At 37.7% G+C, this 20,571-nt stretch overlaps 1 protein-coding gene across 3 annotated transcripts; it reads right to left on the bottom strand.

Annotated features, from left to right (window-relative positions):
* Nucleotides 1-3,672: 3,672 nt before the first annotated feature.
* LOC116251172 (B3 domain-containing transcription factor ABI3-like) lies at nucleotides 3,673-7,856 on the bottom strand. 3 transcript variants are annotated; one of them, XM_050077052.1, is made up of 7 exons: nucleotides 7,632-7,856; nucleotides 5,311-7,010; nucleotides 4,878-4,970; nucleotides 4,699-4,799; nucleotides 4,418-4,464; nucleotides 4,202-4,278; nucleotides 3,673-4,117 (listed from the first exon to the last, which is right to left on the bottom strand). In XM_050077052.1, exons 2-7 carry the CDS (start codon nucleotides 6,814-6,816, stop codon nucleotides 3,977-3,979), a joined length of 1,965 nt encoding a protein of 654 aa, XP_049933009.1. In that variant the 5' UTR covers nucleotides 6,817-7,010; nucleotides 7,632-7,856; the 3' UTR covers nucleotides 3,673-3,976. The 3 variants fall into 3 exon arrangements, with proteins under 3 accessions (XP_049933009.1, XP_031481140.1, XP_031481141.1); XM_031625280.1 differs by lacking the exon at nucleotides 7,632-7,856 and having other exon boundaries at nucleotides 5,311-7,094; XM_031625281.1 differs by lacking the exon at nucleotides 7,632-7,856 and having other exon boundaries at nucleotides 4,699-4,796; nucleotides 5,311-7,094.
* Between the last annotated feature and the right edge of the window lie 12,715 nt (nucleotides 7,857-20,571).

The raw sequence follows: 20,571 nt of genomic DNA, 5'->3' as shown, positions 1-20,571 counted from the left end.
TAGGTGTAGGTCACACAGGTAACGGAAGCAGGTCCTCAACTTGATAGTGTTGCCACTTGAGATCAGAGGTGGGATCAAAGTGTCAGGTATACTTCCCACCGAAAAATCAATATAATCAGAGTTGGAAAAGAAGGAACTTTTTATGAGAGTTGTTGCAGATATAGTCTGCAAGTGCTTGAGAAAAACTAACCTGCAGATCCAACTCTCGCCCAACTGCATCCGCCCGAATACCAATCAGTGAAGCAACCGATGAAAGCTCAACACAGATGACCGTGTTTTACAATTATGGCAGCCGAATCCTACGGAGCATAATGTACAACTTTATTCATGCTTTTCTTAAGAGCATTTTCACAAACACAAGCTCTGCATCTTCATTCTCTTGATTCAACCATAAAGATGTAACAAGGCATTCCAGATCGTGGCTTCTTTTCCATCGTGTGTTAAACTTAGTATAAAATTGAAATTGAAAATTGTAAAGCTTTGCTGTGCTGTCTTGAACGTTGAACCAAGAAGTGGCATACTCTAAACGACTAGATTTTCCAACGTTCAAGACAGCACGTCTCACTTCTTTCCTTCCTTGTTTAGCACTCCTTAATTAGGCTTTTCTTTTCCTACGGTTGAAAACTAAACGTTGTAAATCCTTTGTATATTTATTACCATTTAATGAAAGGGAAAAAGAATAGAACTGGCCATTTTCCTGCCCAACGCCCGTTTCTCTCATCTCTCACGTTCTCCATGAAGGAATTCCACATCGTGGATATCTCAAATACGTTTCACTTGGACAGAATCTAATCATTGTGACGAACAGTAAGGAAATGATTTGTGTTGCCCAACTTGGGCCACACATCATGTATTGGGTAGCGATCAGATCTCTACTCGACTAAAATATGAGTTCGCCAAGGATTTGCTGTTGCTTTCTGTGCTTGCCTTTACATAGAATTTCTGCAGACAGAGAAAGAGAGAGACTGTAACAACCCCCCACTCCCCCTTAAGGCACACGTGTCCGTGCGTGTGGGACCCCAAGTCCGAGTGTTGAAACCGGTTCTGATACCACTGTAACAACCCGACCCACTCTCGGGCTCGAGCCCCTGGTTCGGCGGATCCCAACCCGCCTCCTAGCAGTTTCAGTTTCAATCCTAAAAAGGCTAGGAACCAGGACAATCATCTCATTAATAGTCTCCCATTATAAGCCCTTGAAGATTCTTCACAATTTTCGATACGAGACTAAACTTCTGGGGTGTTACAGAGAGAGTCTACCGTGAGATAGGTCTCAGGCGGAGAGGACAAGAGGCTGAGGCATCCGACTTTGCGGGAGAGGCTAGCGCTGAGGCGAAGACTGTGCCGCTCAGGAGAGTCATTCCTGGGGCTCAACGGTGCGGCTAAGTAGGACGGAAGACGACAGGAAGGGAGACGACGCTCGAGCATTAGCAGGAACAACTTTTTTTTCCAAGGGAAAAAGCCGGGCCCGTGGATCATTTTCTCTGATCCAGTCTAAATTTGAGGAATTTTTTAGGGCTGCACAACGAGCTAGCTGCTTGACTTGGGCTCGAACCCACTCGTTTAAACTCGACCTATTTATAAACGAATTGAGCTCTAGTTTAATGCATACTTGAAATTTTAAACGAGTTGAGTTCGAGCTGTTGGAACTTGACTTGTTTAAACTATGCTCAACTCGACTACATGATAAATATTAAATTATAATGAAAAAATAGTTAAACCAGTTAATCTAGTTAAACGAATTAACGAGTTAGAAAAAACAAACATGTTTATGCACATAAACAAGTTAAATGAGTCAAGTTTGAGCTCGGCGTTGAATTGTTGAGTCGAGCTCAAGCTTGTTCTATCAAGCTCTAGTCAAGTTCAAGCTCGAACTTGTTCTAACAAGCTCGAGTTGCGTTCAAGCTCAAAGTGGGCTTGTCATATGAAGGCTTGCTTCTTTAAGAATACAAATATGCTACAAACATGTGAGTGCCGAACCTACGCCTGCACCCATGCCTTGATTAAATTCTAGGGCAAGGTTTTATATATGAATACCTACCATAACCTGACTGAGTATCTCACGCTAACTATGCCTGATCATTTTCTCTCAACAAAGTTTATGAATTCATGCAAACATCGGGCTTCCATCAAATGGATTCTTTAACAAACCAAAGAGACTTGAATTTGGTATTCTGCTATGTTCATCTAGCTTTTCTTGAATTGACTTCTTAAATTGGCTACTTCAAGGAGCACCACATGGATCTGCACCCTAGTTTGGAAGGTGCATATAGATTGATTGTCGATGACACACCTGAGCTTAGAAGGATTCAATTTCTTTTAAGGATACGTGAAACCCTCTTTCAGAAATAGATCTGTGTTTGAGTGGAAAACTTCCCCAGAGACTACACTACATGTCTAAAACCAGTACTGGTACGAGGAATGGTGAGTTTATCATGGTGATTTTTCTAAGTCAGGGAGTTTTGCTAAACTCCAGAGATGTGACTCTAAAAACTGTTTGTGGCTTTTTTCCACATAAAATATTTGGTGCCATTGTTTTCTGATTTTGTTTTTTTATTTTTTATTTTTATAGGTTTCTTTTGGGATTACTTTAAAGTGAAACAGAAGTGTTTACAGTTTTTTTTTTTATTAGTGTCGGAGTTTGTAGGATCTGGAGCTGAAGTGTTAATTGTCTTCAAATTGCTGAAGATTTAAGTAGACTTCTATAATTTTTAGTTACGGAACTTTGTTTGATTAATTTCTATGAGGTTTGAGTTAAGATAATGCTAGATAAGGTTGAAAATAAAGTAAACACCCTTGCTTTCTTATTTCATTTCGCTCTAAATTATTATTTCTGTTCTAGATAATGTTCTATTGTAGCTGGACAGCTATACCCTTGAGCGAAAGATCAAAAGGCAGATGTAGAGGCAGAGGTAGAAAAAAGCTTAAAGATTGGTAATAATATTTTAAGTACATTTATAAAAAATAATAATTTACTTTTGTCAGAAAGAAAGGCCGCATAATTGACCAGAGTATAACATAACTGAACATTAATGCCCTAACATTAGATGTGCATGATAAATATTCTTAATCCCATCGTTATCTCACACTTTTGTCATTATCTTATACTTATTATTATCTCCTACAATGACTGAGAATGCCGCAAATCATTGACAGAAAGTGGAATGAAATAATGATAGGTATAAAATAAGAAATAATTATTAGCTATATACAAATTTAAACTTTATTGAATCTCAAACCTTTACTTTTTCTTCTTTTTTTTCTCTATTCTCCAAGGGCATTTTTCGTCAATATAGACACAAACATTTCCTACACGTCCTTTGTCCTGTTTGCTTACCCGAATACCGAAATAGGTTAAACTTTTGCTCATCATTTACCCGAATAGGTTGAACTTTTGCTCAATACATACGGATCAGCCAATTAATCAGTGTATAAAAAGTGTAAACCGGTTAATTAAATCTACTACTGCGATTTGAAGATATCCCTGAAACATTTTTATACAAACACACTTTAATTCCAGAAGTCACCAAGGCTCATAACTGAAATGCCTGATCTCATACTTTACTGACAAAGAAGAGCAGGTCGTCCTGTGTTGAGAATGAAACAGAAACATATGCTTCATATTCGGAGGACCCAAGTTGGAACAAGGACCGGAAAAAGAAAACGAGGAAAAGAGATCAACGGCATGTGCATAAAAAGCCAATGAAAGTTTCCAAAACGGTTCCTTTATGCACAAGAAATCCGTTAAACAAGATATGGCATTATCATACCACCAAAGACCATTACTACATTTCTCCTCCTGCAACTCCCACAACCATCTCGAAGAGAAGCACAGGAAGAAAATTTAAAAGGAAAACCCTGACTCCCAAAAGGGAAGAGGAAAAAGAATCCGCTTTCTACAGACCTAAGCTTACAAGAACCTATCAGGAGGAAACCCCAGAACCCTCGAGCCCGATCTATCTATCTCTATCTATCTATATCAAGAAGGAACTGACCCCGTGTTTGAAGAGGAAGAAACTTCCACAGTAGCGGATTGAAAAGGCTTCTGCGTCAGCGTCTTCTGCACCTTTATCTGAGCTTTGCTCGCACCCTGGCATGGCACCTTCACCCCCCTTATCAACTGTCATGCGATACGAACAACCGTAGTTTCAAAAAAAAAAAAAAAAAACACAGACATATCCAGAGCGAGAGAGAGAGAGAGTACATATTTGCCACTTTTGACATCGGAGTAAATGACAATGAAGTCCCCTTCCTGCAAGCCGTTTGATCTCACGAAATCACCTGCACCAACGTCGAAAGAAACAAAAAAAGAAGAGAAAATCAGAAACAGTAAACATGGACAGGAATCTGATGAAAAGCATATCAGAAGCTAGATGACACGCGTTAGGCATGCATGTGTCATGTCGCTCATCACCGCTACCTGTATTCTCGAGGAGATACATCCTACTTTTGTTGTTGGGCCAGAATCTGCACACGTTTATGTGATCATTAATTGAAAACGAAGCTTAAGGAAAAAGCAACCTGAAATAAACCTTTCTTTTGGAAATTAAGTATTATTTCATAGGAAAAACATAAAAGCAAAAAGCAGCAACGATCTTAAGCTTGATCACAACGACTTAGCATTGAAGTTATAACTTAATTAACTGGAAAGACGAAGGCTTAAATCATTAATGCTGCACAACGAAAAGTAGAGATATGTACCTGTAACGCATGTTCCATACGTGAGAAGTCCCGATGTCCTCCATGGCTATGGAAATGCCATCCCTAGCTTCAAGTTCAGGAAGATGCGCCTCTGCCTCCTTCTGGTCATACACAATATCGAATAAGCTCCTGAATTCCGCTTTCCTCATAATAAGGATAAAATGAAGATTCGAGCTTACTTTGGGGAGTACAATCCTACCCAAGTTGCCCACGTCGCTTTGCTTCAACACCTTTTGAAGAAGAAATCTCAAGTTCTTCTCGCTCTTCAATCCCTGCAACCATGAAGATCTGCATTAAATGTCTCCTGATATTTCGTTTGCATGGGAACGCTGGAATTGTTTTATTAACTGCACCCCCTTAGCCCACCAACAAATTTTGGCATCCAAGGTATGGAGCTATAAACCTGGACTTCGAAGTTTGAACCACATCATACAATTCATGACCATGGTACTATTATTTTTAATGAAAATGGAAAATGTATGCACAAATATATGGTTGGACAGGATTGGTAACTTAGATTTTTTCAGAAAGTTGTTCCGAATAAGGTCATATAACCCTAACAATCACATATAGTAAAGTCTTCCATAAAGAGCATGCAAGATGGGTTCTTACCTGCCGCCTGTCCACATGCGCCGGCCGGAGAAACGCCTGCTGGCATTCCGGCGAAGGATTGGCCGGTGAAGAAGAGGACCAAACCATGCAATTAGATCTGTCCTTTAGGTTGCCATTACTGCTGTGATTCTCCATTACCACCGTCTTCTCTGCAACATTACTGTGCCTGTGGTGGAAAAGGAATCGTCGTTGGCGAGCCATCCGCTTCTTCCTCGCCTCCTTCGTCGCCGATTTGGACATGCAATCCGTTTGCTGCACCATGGAGTTGTAATTGGTGCTGTTGCTAGATCCAGGAGGGAAGCTCATCAATGAAGCATCATCTGGGTAGAACTGATGGGGCTGAGCCCATGATCCTGCGTCAACAAGATTATCACAAGGGGCAGGAGGAGAAGCAGCCAGTGGGAATGCTTGAATGGGATCACCAAGCAATCCATATCCCATTTCCACGCTAGGGTAACCTACAACTGTAGGGAAGGAAGCCATGCAGGGATCATAAACAGGTGCTTGTCGAAAGGGGGAAGCAGCAGTAGGCAGACACCATGAATTGGTGTTAGGCAAACCAAAACCCTGCTGCTGCTGCTGCTGTTGATAATAACAAGGCATGTTAGAAATGTCATCACAAGAAGGTAAATACTGTTTCTGCTTCTTTTGCAGGTGGTGGTTTTGCACCCAAGTAAGAATGAGCTTTAGCAAGTGCAACATCCCATTCTTCCCTCCCCCTAAGCGCTTGACAGCACTCTCTATGGTGGATTTTTTCAGCCTTATGCTCCTCAAATCTTCTGGAGAAATGGATTCCTTGTTTGATCTCAACCAGTCAAAGAACACTTGGGCTAATTCCTGAGACGAGATGCTGTCGTTCTCTTGGCCCTCATGCTGGCCGTCGTAAATGGTCGGTGGGCTCCCAGCGAAGCAGTTTTCTTCCTCTTGAGAGCTGTTGGGGTTAACGTCAGTTTGGAACATGGAAGCGTCCCAACTGATATCAACCGTGTCCAGTATGCCCATCTCTCCAAATCCATCAAGAACAGTATCCATCCGTTCTTCCTTTGGTACCACCAGCATAGGCGACGAACATCCGGCCGCGGTTGTTGCCGCCGACTGCGCCGCCAGGGAATTCGCCGCCAGAGAATCCGCCGGGTCACCACTTTGCCTAACAGAACTGTCATTCTCTTCTTTCTTAGCAATACTCCATGGAGAGGATGAACAGGAGGAACTACATGCAGATGATGAAGACGACGACGATGACAGGGACGATGATGACTGTGATGATGACCGCATGGTGGGGAACTCGGCAATGGAAGGGAGGACATCGTCGAATATGCTTGACGCATCAACTGCACCGAGCAAGTCTGTGTCTATGGGATCACAATCGACCGGCCATTCGTTCACCATCTCCTCATTTGGGGGGTTGACAATATTCTTGTCGTCCTCTCTGTGATCCATCTCCACTTGGGTGTTCCTGCCATTGTTATTACTGTTATCTCCTTCCTGTTTCTGTGGATCCGTCATCTTTCTTGTTATGGCCGGTCCAAACGGATGCTGACTCGCTCCAACCAGTAAAAGAACCCTAGTCTCACGCTTGCCCTTAAAAATCTTATCCTTCCTTCCTTCCCTGCCTGCCTCCCTCCTTCCTTGAAAAAGACCTGTCTCCTCCCTCCAAAAGACAACCACTTTGAGCTTCCACTGTTTCGGCACAGATACTACTGAGAGAGGGAAAAAGAAAGACCACACAGAAAAAGAGTCATGCTCAAACCCGCTTCAGAGATGCAGAAATCAAAAAACCTTCTCTCATATGCACAGTCAACCCCCAAAAACATGAATTAAAAAAAAAGAGAGGAAAAAACAATATGCCAACGAGACCCTAGACTATGTGAGTACACTGACTGCATAGGCTTCTTCGAGGACTGCAACTATGAACAGCAAATTAAATGAGTGAATACAACTCTAACGGCGCTTCCTCACCTTATTCCTACTCAAAGTTTGAGAAACTCTTTAAGGGAAAGATTTTCCAAAACTCTCCTTACATTTTCCTTCCTCTTGTCTCCAAATAAAGGAAGAAGATGACCAACCATTAACCGTCGCTTTGGTTTCTCTTCTCAGAGTGAAACCACAGGAAGTAAACCTCCCCCTACCATGAAGCAGCTCCAAGAGAGCCAAAATCCAGTAGTATCTCAGAACACACTATCATGTGAAGGAAAATGACGGTTGTGCAACAATGGCTTCTCACTTATATAACCACAAGGACAGTTATGCAAAGAAGATTAATTAATCCGCCAACTAAACAATCACTAAAAGGTTAATAGAATATCTCATGCATTTTATACCTTCCTGTCTGTCTCTCTCTCTCTCTCTCTCTCTCTCTCTCTCTCTCTACCTTCGTACATTCTACACCATCCTCACCCAAACTTATCATTCAACTCTCTAGCACCTTCGAAAAACAATACTTCTTCTTGCACCTTTCCTTCTTTCAAGATTTTGACCTTTCGATAACAATCTAGAACAGTGCAGAAGACTCCCCCTGGTTCTTCTCTCTCATTCTCTCTCTAACCCTTTTTACTCCTTGGAAGGAGAGCGACCGAGAGGCCATACGTATGGAGGTGAATGGTGACACATTCGGTTGTCTTTACCATTCATTCCGCATCTCTCCCTCTCTCCTCTATTTGCTTCAACCCCATTCTTTTTCTTTCCTCCTCCTTTAGCGCATGAGACTTTGTTATGATTCGACTTCCAAACGGCGGTGCCCCTAATAAAATGCTACGTGTCTTCCGCACCCCACTGTTCTCCTTCTCGGCGTTACCACGATTTATTTTCTCCACCACGATCAGAGCAGTTAAACGTACTTGAGTTATTTTTCTCAACTAAGTAATCGAAGTGCCTCTTTAACGAAGAAAGTTCCCGTTGAGATGAACATGATGGTAGTTCTATATATAGTTCAATGTGTGACGCCAATCTTATGTCATCTTTCCACGTCTGGTTGATGTGAAAACGTTAATTTATTGCACCAACGAAGTGCCAGTTATGTTCGACGTTTAGAATCATACAGAAATGTTCAAAATTTCAAACAGTAGAAAGCGTCAGGTGATTGTCGTCGGAAACTTGAAGTAGAGCCTACTTGTCCCCATTGTTTAGCATTGCCAAATGCCTCAGGGAATCTCTGATAGTGTTGTAGGTAAGGACTTTTACAGAAAAAAATAGCAAGAACTTTTACAGAAGCTCAGAAAACATGAATCATTGGTGCCTGTTGTTTAGCTTAGTTTGCTGCGCCAGGTGTGTCGAGTTTTAGGAAAACTGCCCTCGCAGATCTGTCCTCCTGTTACGGTGGAAAACGCCAGGTAAAAATAGAAATTTGTTACTTGTTCAGGTAATCTTGAGGCAGGGGTAATGGAAGAGTCTTCTTGCCTCGTTCTGGCCGGACAGCCGGAATGAACCTCTCGCTAACATGAAACTACCATGAAAGTCGGCCACTGCATTCCTGCCTCATTCAAGGCAGCAGGAATGAACCTCTCACTAACATGATAGAGACTCTGGTGAAATCAATTAGTATCTGCTTGATAAAGAACCTGTGGTGAAATCAATTCATATCTGCAGAAGTACTCCTTAGAAAGGGTTTTGGCTATGCAAATTAATGGTATCAACAGGAGATAGAAGACAAATTAATTTAAAAAGGCTCCCAACTTTTTTGGCAAATAGTAAATCAATGTTCAACTTTTATAAGTTAAAGAGAATACACTTGTATGAAAAATTCTCGAGGAGCCGCTTATTGACAGAAAATGTATATTATTTTTTTATATAAATTGACAAAAATTCCTTGGATAGATAACCATTTCAATCAATTCCATTGGCCACTTAAAGACAATATTTTTCTCTCTAGAAATTAAGGGTATTTGTTATTTTATACAAAAATTATATTTTTGTGGTCGATAAGCAGCTTTTCGAAAATGCTTTTATAAGTTCTGCACCTATTGAGTCAACATTTGTTATAATCTGTTCGAGCTTCAGGCACCTTTTTGTATTTTTTCTAACTAAACTTATCCACCGGAATACAATTAAAAGTATCCGCATTTATTTCATTGTCTAATATGGGTTTCTTTTAGTTCAAAAAATTTAGGTCAGTTTATTTTCGGATTCCTTGATTTCTTTCTTGGTGATTATTAAATGCGAGGTCCCTTCCAGTGCTTAAGCAGCAGAAATTAAGTTCCATAATGGCTCTTATTTTACATCCGTGTACCAGATCTGACGATCAAATTAACCTCTGAAAACTGCCCGGTTTCCACTCTTTCTTCATGTTCTTGATCCTTATCTTCCATTCTTGAACACTTCTGCAATTCATGAGATGCCCGAATATATAAGAACTGGTGTAGAGTCAGCCCAGTAGAACAGGTGGTGCTATTCTCATTGACTGCTATCCATGTTTTATTTGAGTACTATGCATTTTCAAGTCAAAATAACACAAGCTATAGTAGTTTACTGATATGGATAGTCATCTTCCTTCATGTGAATTTCTTCTTTGCATCCTGCTGTGGCAAACTTATAGAAATTTTAATTAGTCACTTGTTTTGGAATAGGGTAAATTAGTCTTTGAGAGGACATGGCATGTTTTTATTGATTTAGGGTACCTTTAGTGAAACTGCTCCCTGTACTGTTGTCTATATATATATATATTGTGTATTCACACTCAGATTACTTTTCTTTGTGCTGTTTTTGAGGATCCGTTTGGATAGCCGGAACTTTACTATGGAAATGAAACAAAAGTTCAAATTTAGTGGAGAGTTTCTCATAAAACAAATGCAGAACAAAACACCCGAGAAACATTACTTCCAGCAATAAAGTTCCACTCAAATACGTAGAACTTTATTTCAGAGCATTTTTTCTTTACTGTTGAAGTGCTTCCATTTTCTTAATTTATTGTTGTTGAATTATTGTTAGAAGCAGATATTTAAGTTCCATGCGCAATCAAACATGTACATGTACCTGTAAGATACTCAGAACAAAAACTTTAGGAAATCAAACAAATGGGGGTATATGAAAGTTGGAACAAAAATTCCACCAAAAAGGTACCTGATACTAAATACCCAGCATTCTGATAAGGTGGTATTCAGTTCTAGGCGTTCAAACCTTACCTAAAGGGACCTTGCAATGACTTCTGGTAGCAAAAGCAATAGTAAGTGCTAGAAGGAAACCTTCTGTTTGATCGAGATGAAAGAAGGAAACCTTCTGTTTGAACAATGTCAGCTAATTTTGCATTAGATTTGCAGGATGGGGCATCAGAATCTAAACTAATAGTATTGTTAATTTGATGAACGGGTAAAAGTGCTTTGTTGTCTTGATATGCACGAAATCATGGCCATGTCAGTAATGCATACAGATTCTGTGTAGTGTTGCCTGTTACAAAATTCAGCTTCTTGCTTCTGCTGTTTTTTCGAGCATAATAATTAATATCTAATTTTTTTCTGCTGTTGCGTACACTAGGGTGGTGCATGTAACTTTAATGCACCTCTGAAAAAGAAGGTGGAAGTTCGGACACTTTTTAAGAAATTTTCGAAGAAGAAATGTCATTTAACTAGAAAAGTTAAGATAACTCCGAAGAACTTTTTGGACTTTTAACTTTTGCACACTGCCCTTTTGTCCTTACCAAAAAAGCTTTTGTTGTTTATGATCAAGGCCATTCTGGTCATTATATAGGGTGGTGCACCAGATTGCACACAACAGCACCAAAGGGGGTGGAGGTATTTTTTATTATTTTATAACAATAATAGGTATTTTAGATTTTTTAACTTCTTTATAATATTTTTTATCCTTTTTAAAAAGTTTTATTTTATTTTTAATGAAGGTGTTTTGGTCATTGCGCATCCGTATGCACAATTTTTTGCAGGCAATAATAAGATTTCACGTAGATTATTGACACAGGAGGTTGCATAACGATTGTTCCTGGCTTACCTAATAGCATTGTCAGAAAGAACCCAGCTTTTTCCAAAAGAAAAAAAATGTATAAATGTTTCATACTACCAAATAGATCAGCCAAAAACAGTCGTGCCCATCTTTTTGATAAAGATGCCAAAATGACAAAATCAACCCCTTTTCATGTTTTTTGGCAATTTTGCATTTTCTTATTTTCACATTTTTTGCATTTTATTTTTACGGTTTTTTGTTTTGTTTTTAAACTTGTCAAGATGATTTTCAAAATTGCGATGCTACATCGGAGGAAAATCTAAAAGCTGTAAAAAATATTTATGACTAGGCCACATAGAAGCAATTAAGCAAAGTAAAATATTCAAAGGAAATAATAAATCTTACATTGCCATTTGCAGTTTCAGAAAAGTGGCGGGTTCATAAATTGGGGAGCCGTTTCTCAAGGAAGTTTTGTCCAAAACAGTTACTAAGCCTGTGAATCACCCAATTTTTATGTTATATCTTGAATTTTTTCATGAAATATAGTATTGCTTCTGAATAGTGTTGTTGAGGCCACCAGATGCTTCTCTATAGTTATCAATTAATTTTGTTTTCTTGGTTATTAGCTTAATTCAGGTCCTTGGTCATGTAGAAGATGGTCTTAACCTGAAAATGCTATATCTTTTTATTTATAAGTGAAATTAATGCAGCACCTTATTTCAAGCAACGTGATAATTTAGTAAATAGTCATTCAATGTTCTAAAAAAAGTTAGAAATTTAGGATTCCATTTTTCTTCTTGCCTGATAAAAAAATTTATGGGTTAGTGTTAATATTTTTTACACACTGGAAAATCAGTTCCCTCATAATTTAAGGCGTTAGTGTTAATGTTTTTTTTTTTTTTTAATACAAACTTTTGGCGATGCTTTCTTTGATCTAGCAATCCATCAATATATATTAAAAGAGGAAGAAAAATCATCAAAACGGATACGTTGATATCGACTCCAATCGGCGCTCAAGTTTTTGGATCATGAGCACAGTTTATGCTTTTGTCCTTGTCTTTGATTGTGGTAACTGATTTGGAGATAAATAAAACAAGAAATGCATGGCCATAGTAAAAATATAACGAGAAGGGCTGTATTGATTGTGACAATTATTAGAGGCCCAACTAGGGGTTGAGCTATAATTTTTTTGCTGCAGGAACCAAACTATAATTTCAAAATTTTAAGAAGGTCGAAGCATAAATTTTCAAATTTTCATTAAACTAATATTTTGAAAATATATCAATAAAATTTTGATTTTTTTAATCCGAAGGGAGGGCCAGAGCAACTGCCCGCCCCGCTGCCTCTACCCCTGAGGCCATCCAAATACATGCTGGTTAATTTTAGTGAAACCACCTGCCTATATTTAAAAATTATGTTTTTCTCGTCACTTAATATATTATTGCATATATAAGAACTCATTTAATCAATTTGACAATATCATATTTTAAAATAAAATGGATTATTATTTTTTCTTTATTAACAAAACAATGAAAAAGAGATATGAATTTGGAAAACTACATAAGATAGACGCCTGGACACTAGTGGCTAAGAAGATCGTTATCCGAATGTTGACATGCATCTAACTAAAGGAGGTATTGATCTATCTTGTTGTTTATTGAAGAACAGGAGGGAGTCCTTGTGGATGTAAACTGCAGCCACCCAATTAACCAGTTAGAACTAATGGAATCTATTGAATATAGAAAATAAGGTGGAGATTATTACCAAAAAAACTATGAAAGCTCACCATACCGTCCATGGCGGTTTGTGAAGTCAAGTCCATCTGTCAGCATGCAATGGACACCCACCTGAAAATAACAGGACAAGCGATCTATGTACCATAAAATGTGTATATGTGTGTATATATATATATCGACCATTTTGATCATATGTTCTCTTACCTAAAGGAGGTCAGTTTGTTAAACGCAGGTTCACTTGTCTTTCTTGGCAAAAATTTACTTAAGCTTGAAGCCAATTTACTACGGCAACAACACAAGCATCCGTCCATCGGCCCCTTTTCTTTTGTCAATATTTGGCATTTCTCTTCGTCATTTTGAAGTGGTCAGTCGAGCTTTTAGAGACAACTATGGGCCTTCTTAAATGCCATTCGGATGACTGGCCCCAATGAAGATACAATGGATCCATGCAGTTGAATCACAAAAAATATTAAAGCTATTTACCTTACCATTGAAGATCATTATAGAAACACATCTAAGGAGTTACGGATGTCTGACTTCGGCACTTATTGCCTAAATTATATATCCCAAGACTTTTTTAATTTCATATAATTGGATATGTTTGTTTTTCTTTTTTTTTTTCCCCTTCTCTGAACCACATGCTATTCCATTCTTGCAGATGAAAAAAAGTAGGCAAGCAAGGGAAAAAAAAAAAAGACAGATCTCTTCTTAATTTAATTATGGATCGTATATATGACGTCCTCTTACAAGTTAATCAACTGAGTAGGAATTAAGGTTCCTTGACCTTAGTTCCAAGTATACAAATTAAACGATAGGCAGATGAAAACTCTTAATTTGAAACCTAAGAATGAACATAAGAGGTATATCCTTGAACAGCCAGCAAAATTTATAGTAGGGAGGATCATTTCACAGCTGAGGCTCAAGACAAGTGTCAAGGTTGTGTCAACCCATTATGCTGCAAAAGATGAGTCAATTGCGCACTTTGAAGCACAGTGGGGGTGGCATTCCAAGGCATCAAAAACAATCACGAACTATAAACCGGCCTTATATAACAAAAGTGGTTGGTAGTAGGCAAAAGAATTTTACCCAGGATTTTGATCGCACCTCTTCGGCGAGATTAAAATCTATGGAAACTAATCCCATATCGGCCTCTAAACTCCCGCATTTGTTTCCATGTTTGAAAAAAGTGATCATTTTCCGGATCTCACTTCTACAGTAGAATCCACGCTTGCCAAACAAGCTCTTAAAGCTTGACGGAGAAGCCTCAGCACAAGAAAAATTGCCCTTATATTTTATAAATGGCATTAACTTTCTACTAATTGTACATTAATTTGAGCACTTTGCTAAAAGATGCTTTAATTAGGTCATCCGGCATGTGACAAGTATTGCAGCAGCGCCTGATACGTACAGCAAGCTACATGTTTGTTCCTCTCCAAATTAAAGGTCATCAAACATTTGAGAGATATTGCAGTTGTATGAATATTCAAAAAATTTAGAGTACCTTGTCCACCTCTGTTCTTCTTTTCATCCAAGGCCAATCGCATCTCCCGTTTACCTTGTTTAGATGGAGGCTCATAGAAGGATTGTGCTTATTGATCAAAGATCGGAAAAGACGTTGGCATGAATTTGAAATACCTGAAAGTAAGACTGTCTAGGATTATAGACTTCTAGTGTCTCACCTAAAGTTGATCAAAATAAGTCGAGTTTTAAGTATGAAGGTTGATCGACAAAGAATGAATCAGCTCTTTTGCTGCTCTAGCTTTCCAAAACTTCTACCGTGGAAATTCAGCAATACTTGATCTTTGGTATTCATCCTTTTGAAGAATGAGAGCCATAACCGATGTCACACAGACTCTTGAAAAAAGGGTCGCACTTTGACACAACGCTAGTACTGGTACTGGTGCAGCTCCCATGCACACCCCCAACTGTGCTTTTTTTTTTTTTACAAGTTCAAAATATTTTTCATGTTTTTCTTCTTCGTGTCTTTTTCTTTTTTATGTATAGTAATAAAAGTTTTCTTTTTTATGTATAGTAATAAAAGTAAAAAAAAATGACAGATTAAGTTAACAAGTTAAAATTATATATATCATGAATACATACATATATATATAATAAATAATTTATATATATACACTCTCGGCGCACCCTCACACCCAAATTTTTTGGGATACGTCGCACCAGCATCTGCATCCACAGCCACACCCCTCACGCATGTAACATAGACTATAACCACGTCAATGCTATTGAAGTGATCTGTCGTTTTCTTTTAAAAGGATACATGTATGAGAGAGAGTGAGAGAGAGAGAGGTGATATATACATATATATATATATATATATATATACATGTTGAAAGCCTAAGAATCTCTAAGAAAATTTATACCTTTACAATTGGTAAGTGTCTGATTAAATTTCTTCATCCGTAACGTTTCTGTAGTACTGGTTGTAGGATGACTGAAATGTATGAACCACGAAACAAAACGGAAAGATAAAGTATGTAAATTTGATTTCTAAGTCAAGAAAACTAAGAATGCATTAGTTAACGTTGAATAAATTAATTTCCTCAATTAAGCTTGTAAGGTCAATAGTCTTCGTAATTCGGTGGCTCATAAAATCAGAACAGGATATTGGATTGACATCCTTTTTATTATAACTATATAATATATATTACACATTAATTGAAAATTGACGAGGCACTTACGCTAACTTGAGAAATGGGCTTTATGATGTTTAGATAACTGCTACGATATTTAACATTCGCTTATTACTAATCTGGATCATATATGGTTCGGATTCATCTGACCCATTGACGTTCATGACACCGGCGGGAAGTATATAATATATGGAATACCAAATGATATGACAATTGATGAACTTTGCACGGTACCCTCGTATGGTTAACCTCACCGTAAAGCAGTTGCGGGGTGTGGTTAGTTGCCCACACCAGTGTTTTCGTAGGGGGCTACATGTGGATAGTGTAGGCACCAGCACATTAAAATTTCTTTATTTTACATAAACATTATATATATATATATATATACATATATTATTCACAGTCTTAGAATTTTAAATGAAGAAGTTTTTTTCGGACATAATACACCCGGCTTGAAAAATATGAAAAAAAACGGTTCTTTAATTTAAAAAGTAAAAATAGAAAAATAAAATAAGTGAGACACAGGTTAGCAACAAATAAAAAATAAGAAATGAAAAAAAAACTGGTTAACATAAAAAAAAGAAAAAAAGTGAAAAAAACACGTTAAAATGTGTTTCTTTTGTTTTTAATGTTTTTTTCAAAAAAACACGTTTTTTTTAGTTTTAAACAGCACTTCATTTCTTGCATTTTTTTCATTTTTTTTAAATAACGCATATTTTGAGATTATGACATATATATATATATATATATATATATATATATATATATATATATATATATATATATAGCACAACAAATTGTACGTATATGACTCATATATATATATATGACTCAAATTGAAGGACAACCTCCACGGCTCCGATCAGCATCCCTGCGTTCTAAACTCATATTGGCCCTCCTCCTTGCTTCCCAATTCCACCAGCAACATTAGTACCGATCCATGCCACTGGTTTGGAATTATCTGTGACCGCCATGCAAGGAGCATCGTTGAGATCAATCTTCCGAATGCATTCATTGAAGGTACACTTGGTTTCTTCGATTTCTCAACCCTCTTCTCTCTCACTGCACTCAATCTCAGTGCCAACAACCTATATAGATTAATTCCTGTTGGCATTGGCAGCCTCTCCGAACTCTCATTGCTTGACTTGTCAAAAAATCTTCTATTTGGCAACATGCCGCATTCTATGGCCAACATTACCAGCATTTCTGACCTTAGAATTGGGGACAACAGGATCAATGGGCAGTTGCTTCCAAACTTCTTCATCAATGGGAAAATTTTGTCAGTATTGTATCTTGGAGGTAATATGATCACAGGTGCCATTCCAGTGGACACAGTAGTATAGGAAACCCGTCGAGTTTGGTAAGTTCAGGTTTGACTACCAATAACTTGGTCGGACCCATTCCTCTAGAGACAGGAAACTTGACAAATCTCATTCATTTGGAAGTGGGCATGAAATCTTTGAATGGTATCATCCCATCAATAATAGGAAATTTGTCTAACATTAGGACTTTGTACCTCTACAAGAATCATTTAACCGGAATCAACCCTTCTGAAATAGGCAACTTGAAGAACCTTACTGATTTGTCACTAAGCACAAATAATTCTTGTCTAGCCTTATAACTTTGTACCTCGATGCCAACAAACTAACCGGATTGATCGCTTCATAAATAGGAAATTTGAAAAACCTCAGTTATTTGGGTCCTAGCACTAACTCTTTCGAGGGCCCAATCCCAAAAACAATAGAAAATTTGTTTAACCTTAAGACTTTGTTTCTCCGTGAGAACAAATTAAATGGAAACATCCCCTCGGAAATAGGATGGCTTCAATTGCAACAGTTTGCAATTGACAATAATCATTTGGTAGGTTCTCTTCCAGAAAAAATATGCATTGGTGGGTCACTTACCTACCTTTTGGCATTTGATAATCAATTAACTGGGCCTATGCCAAGCAGCTTAAAGAATTGCAAAAGTTTGGTCCGGGTTAGATTAGAGAGAAACAATATCAATGACAATTGGTACATATCCAAACTTGAAACATTTGGCTGTAAACAAAAATGCACTCTTTGGTGAACTTTCACTAGATTTGAAATCATATAGGAAGCTTGAGCACTTGGATCTGTCTGGCAATCACGTTACTGGCAAGATATCACCATCCATTAGTGGCATGAGACAAGTACAAAGGCTACTTCATGACTTACATGGAGAGATTCCAAAAGAGGTTGGGTGAATGTTGCTAATGGAGTTGAATCTGAGCAACAACCACCTTTCAGGAAATATATTTGACACTGTTGGCAAGTTAGTGAATATTCAGAGGCTTGACTTGTCTATTAATATTCTCAGTGGAAACATAGCTCAAGAACTTGGAAGCTGTACAGAATTAATTTTACAGAAGCTGAATGCTAATAACTTAACTGGTGAGATTCCGTTTGAAATTGGAAACCTAGTAAATTTTTAGGAACTGTTGGATCTCAGTAAAAATGCACTCAATGGGTCAATACCTGCACAATTTCAAAAGCTAAAAATGTTGGGGTGTCTTAACCTCTCTCATAACGAAGTAACAGGTGGCATTCCCTCTTCACTGGTGGAAATGAAAAGTTTTGAGTATAGTTAATATCTGTTATAATGATCTGAAGGTCCTTTGCCTAACAGTAAGGCATTTTCAAAGGCCAAACCAAATGCATTTATAGGTAACTCCCCCTTATGTGGAGAACCTAATGAAGGCTTCCCTCCTTGCAATATATCTACCATAGGTGGAGTGATTAAAAAGACATTCTTGGTCATTATTGCTTTCACCACAGTGATTACTTCTGTTTTACTTATTAGCATTGCAATTTATGGTATCTATTACAAGTTCTGCATGAACATCAACAAGATGGCTACAACAAGAGCAAATCATGGAGATAATTTGTTTTCAGTGTGGAGCTATGACGGAAAAGTTGTCTAAGATGATATTATAAATGCCTCAGAGAACTTCAATAAAAAATATTGCATTGGTAGGGGAATACATGGAAGTGTTTATAGGATTATGCTTCCAACAGGTCAAGTAGTTGCAGTGAAAGAATTGACAAACCAGAGGAAAGTTTTGATGAGAAAAGCTTTGTAAATGAAGTTCAATCCCGAACTGAGATCCGACAACGAAATATAGTGAAACTTCATGGATTTTGTTGGCATGTTAGGGATACATTCTTAGCGTAAGAGTATGTGGAGAAGGGAAACTTGAAAAACATGTTGAGTGACGTTAAAAAGGCCGTGGAATTGGATTGGGCTAAGAGAATAACGCTTGTGAAAGGACTCGCAGAAGCACTATCGTACATGCACCACAGCCATCCAAGACCTATTCGCAGGGTTTTGTTGCATGCATGAACAAAATACTCTTCGACTGGCTGGATCTAGGGTATGTGGATTTTGTGTGAATCTCAACGTCATATTGTTCCCATTATTAGCAACACCTTCTTCATCCTTGTCATATCAGGACACTTTTTGCTTCCGACTCAAATTGATGAAGATTTCTTCCTAAAGTTTTCTGCTCGAGCATACACTACGAATTCCCTTGGTGTATGGCCCAGTTCCTACTTATGGCTTCTAACCTAGCCTACCTCCAGTGAAAGGACAAGCCATAGCCCTAACAACAAAATAACTTTCGCAAGCCATGAACAGTGCTAGCAATACTACAAATGAAAAATGCACCAAAAGCAAGCAAACAAGAAATAAACAGAGTAAAAACTTTCACCCTTGGCCACTCTGCAATTTCATAAGTTACAATTCATGACAAGTTCTGATAATGCAACAAAATTACAAAGATACAGACATCCTAACATATACCAAAAAATATGAATAAAAGATAATTCTCCTAAAGAAAACAAGAGAATAAAAAAAAATCTACAGAAAATTAAAAATCAAGGAATTTGATTTAGAAAACAGGGAAAACATAATTCTGTTCTTACAGAGAAGAAACATGGATTTGCCAAAAAATTCAATCTCTCTTTCTACAACTCCAAAAATTCAGAATGTTACATTGACAAGGTATCTTTGTTTTTGATAGCTTGAAATCAACATGTCAAAATGGGGATTCTTCTGAAAATATTTTCCTTAAGTAGCTTTTGGTCTCTGCTTTAAACAAATAAAATATGCCCAAACCAAAAATTAGAAATTTTCAACCAGATTCAATATTTTAAAATGAATTTAAATGTCAAACAACCTTCTGTTGAAGAATACAGAGCTTTTCTTTTCTGTTTATTATGGCTAGAAAGATGCACAAGCAAACTAAAACATGCAAGCACTCAGGAACAACAAAAACATACAAATAAACTTTAACAAAATGAAAGCTCAAAAAATTTAAAACAGAACGAGCACTTACCTGTCCACTCGCTCGTTTTCACGCAATCACCATAACAACTCAAGCAAGTAGAAGTGAGCCTAGAAATGTGATGTATATGAATCTACATGTAACTAACTATATTCAAAACCTATATGTAACTAACTAACTAATCTAACCTTAGAAAGCAATAAGAATATCAATAAAGCCATTCTAATACTTGGAAGTCGAAATACAACAAGCTTCATATATGATCAAAAAAGCTTTTTAAAACAAAATCAGATCCAATCAACTACACAACAATCAATATTGAGGCATCAACAAATTCAAATTCATATATGATTGAATATTTTCACCCAAAAAAAAAAAATGAACACTTCACCTTTCAACAGCATGATCTTCTACAACACTTTCGATCAGACCCACAATAGATCTCCTTCTCCACACCCACAATCAGACACACTTTTGATTTCTTTTCCACCATGAATGCTCTGATCCCCATCTGAGTTTTCCAACAGGAATGCATCAGATATGTGCCCATATACACGATGTCCACAAGTTTTAGATTTACCAGGGCAATCAAGAGAAAGAGGCATTGCTGCATTGTGGTTGCAACTGATCAAATCCAAGATCGCCAGATCTCCCAGGATATCAGTAGATTTTAGTGATTAAC

Source organism: Nymphaea colorata, chromosome 3 (assembly GCF_008831285.2).
Source record: "Nymphaea colorata isolate Beijing-Zhang1983 chromosome 3, ASM883128v2, whole genome shotgun sequence".
In the NCBI taxonomy this organism is placed as follows: domain Eukaryota; kingdom Viridiplantae; phylum Streptophyta; class Magnoliopsida; order Nymphaeales; family Nymphaeaceae; genus Nymphaea; species Nymphaea colorata.
This window is presented reverse-complemented; position numbering and strand designations above follow the sequence as displayed.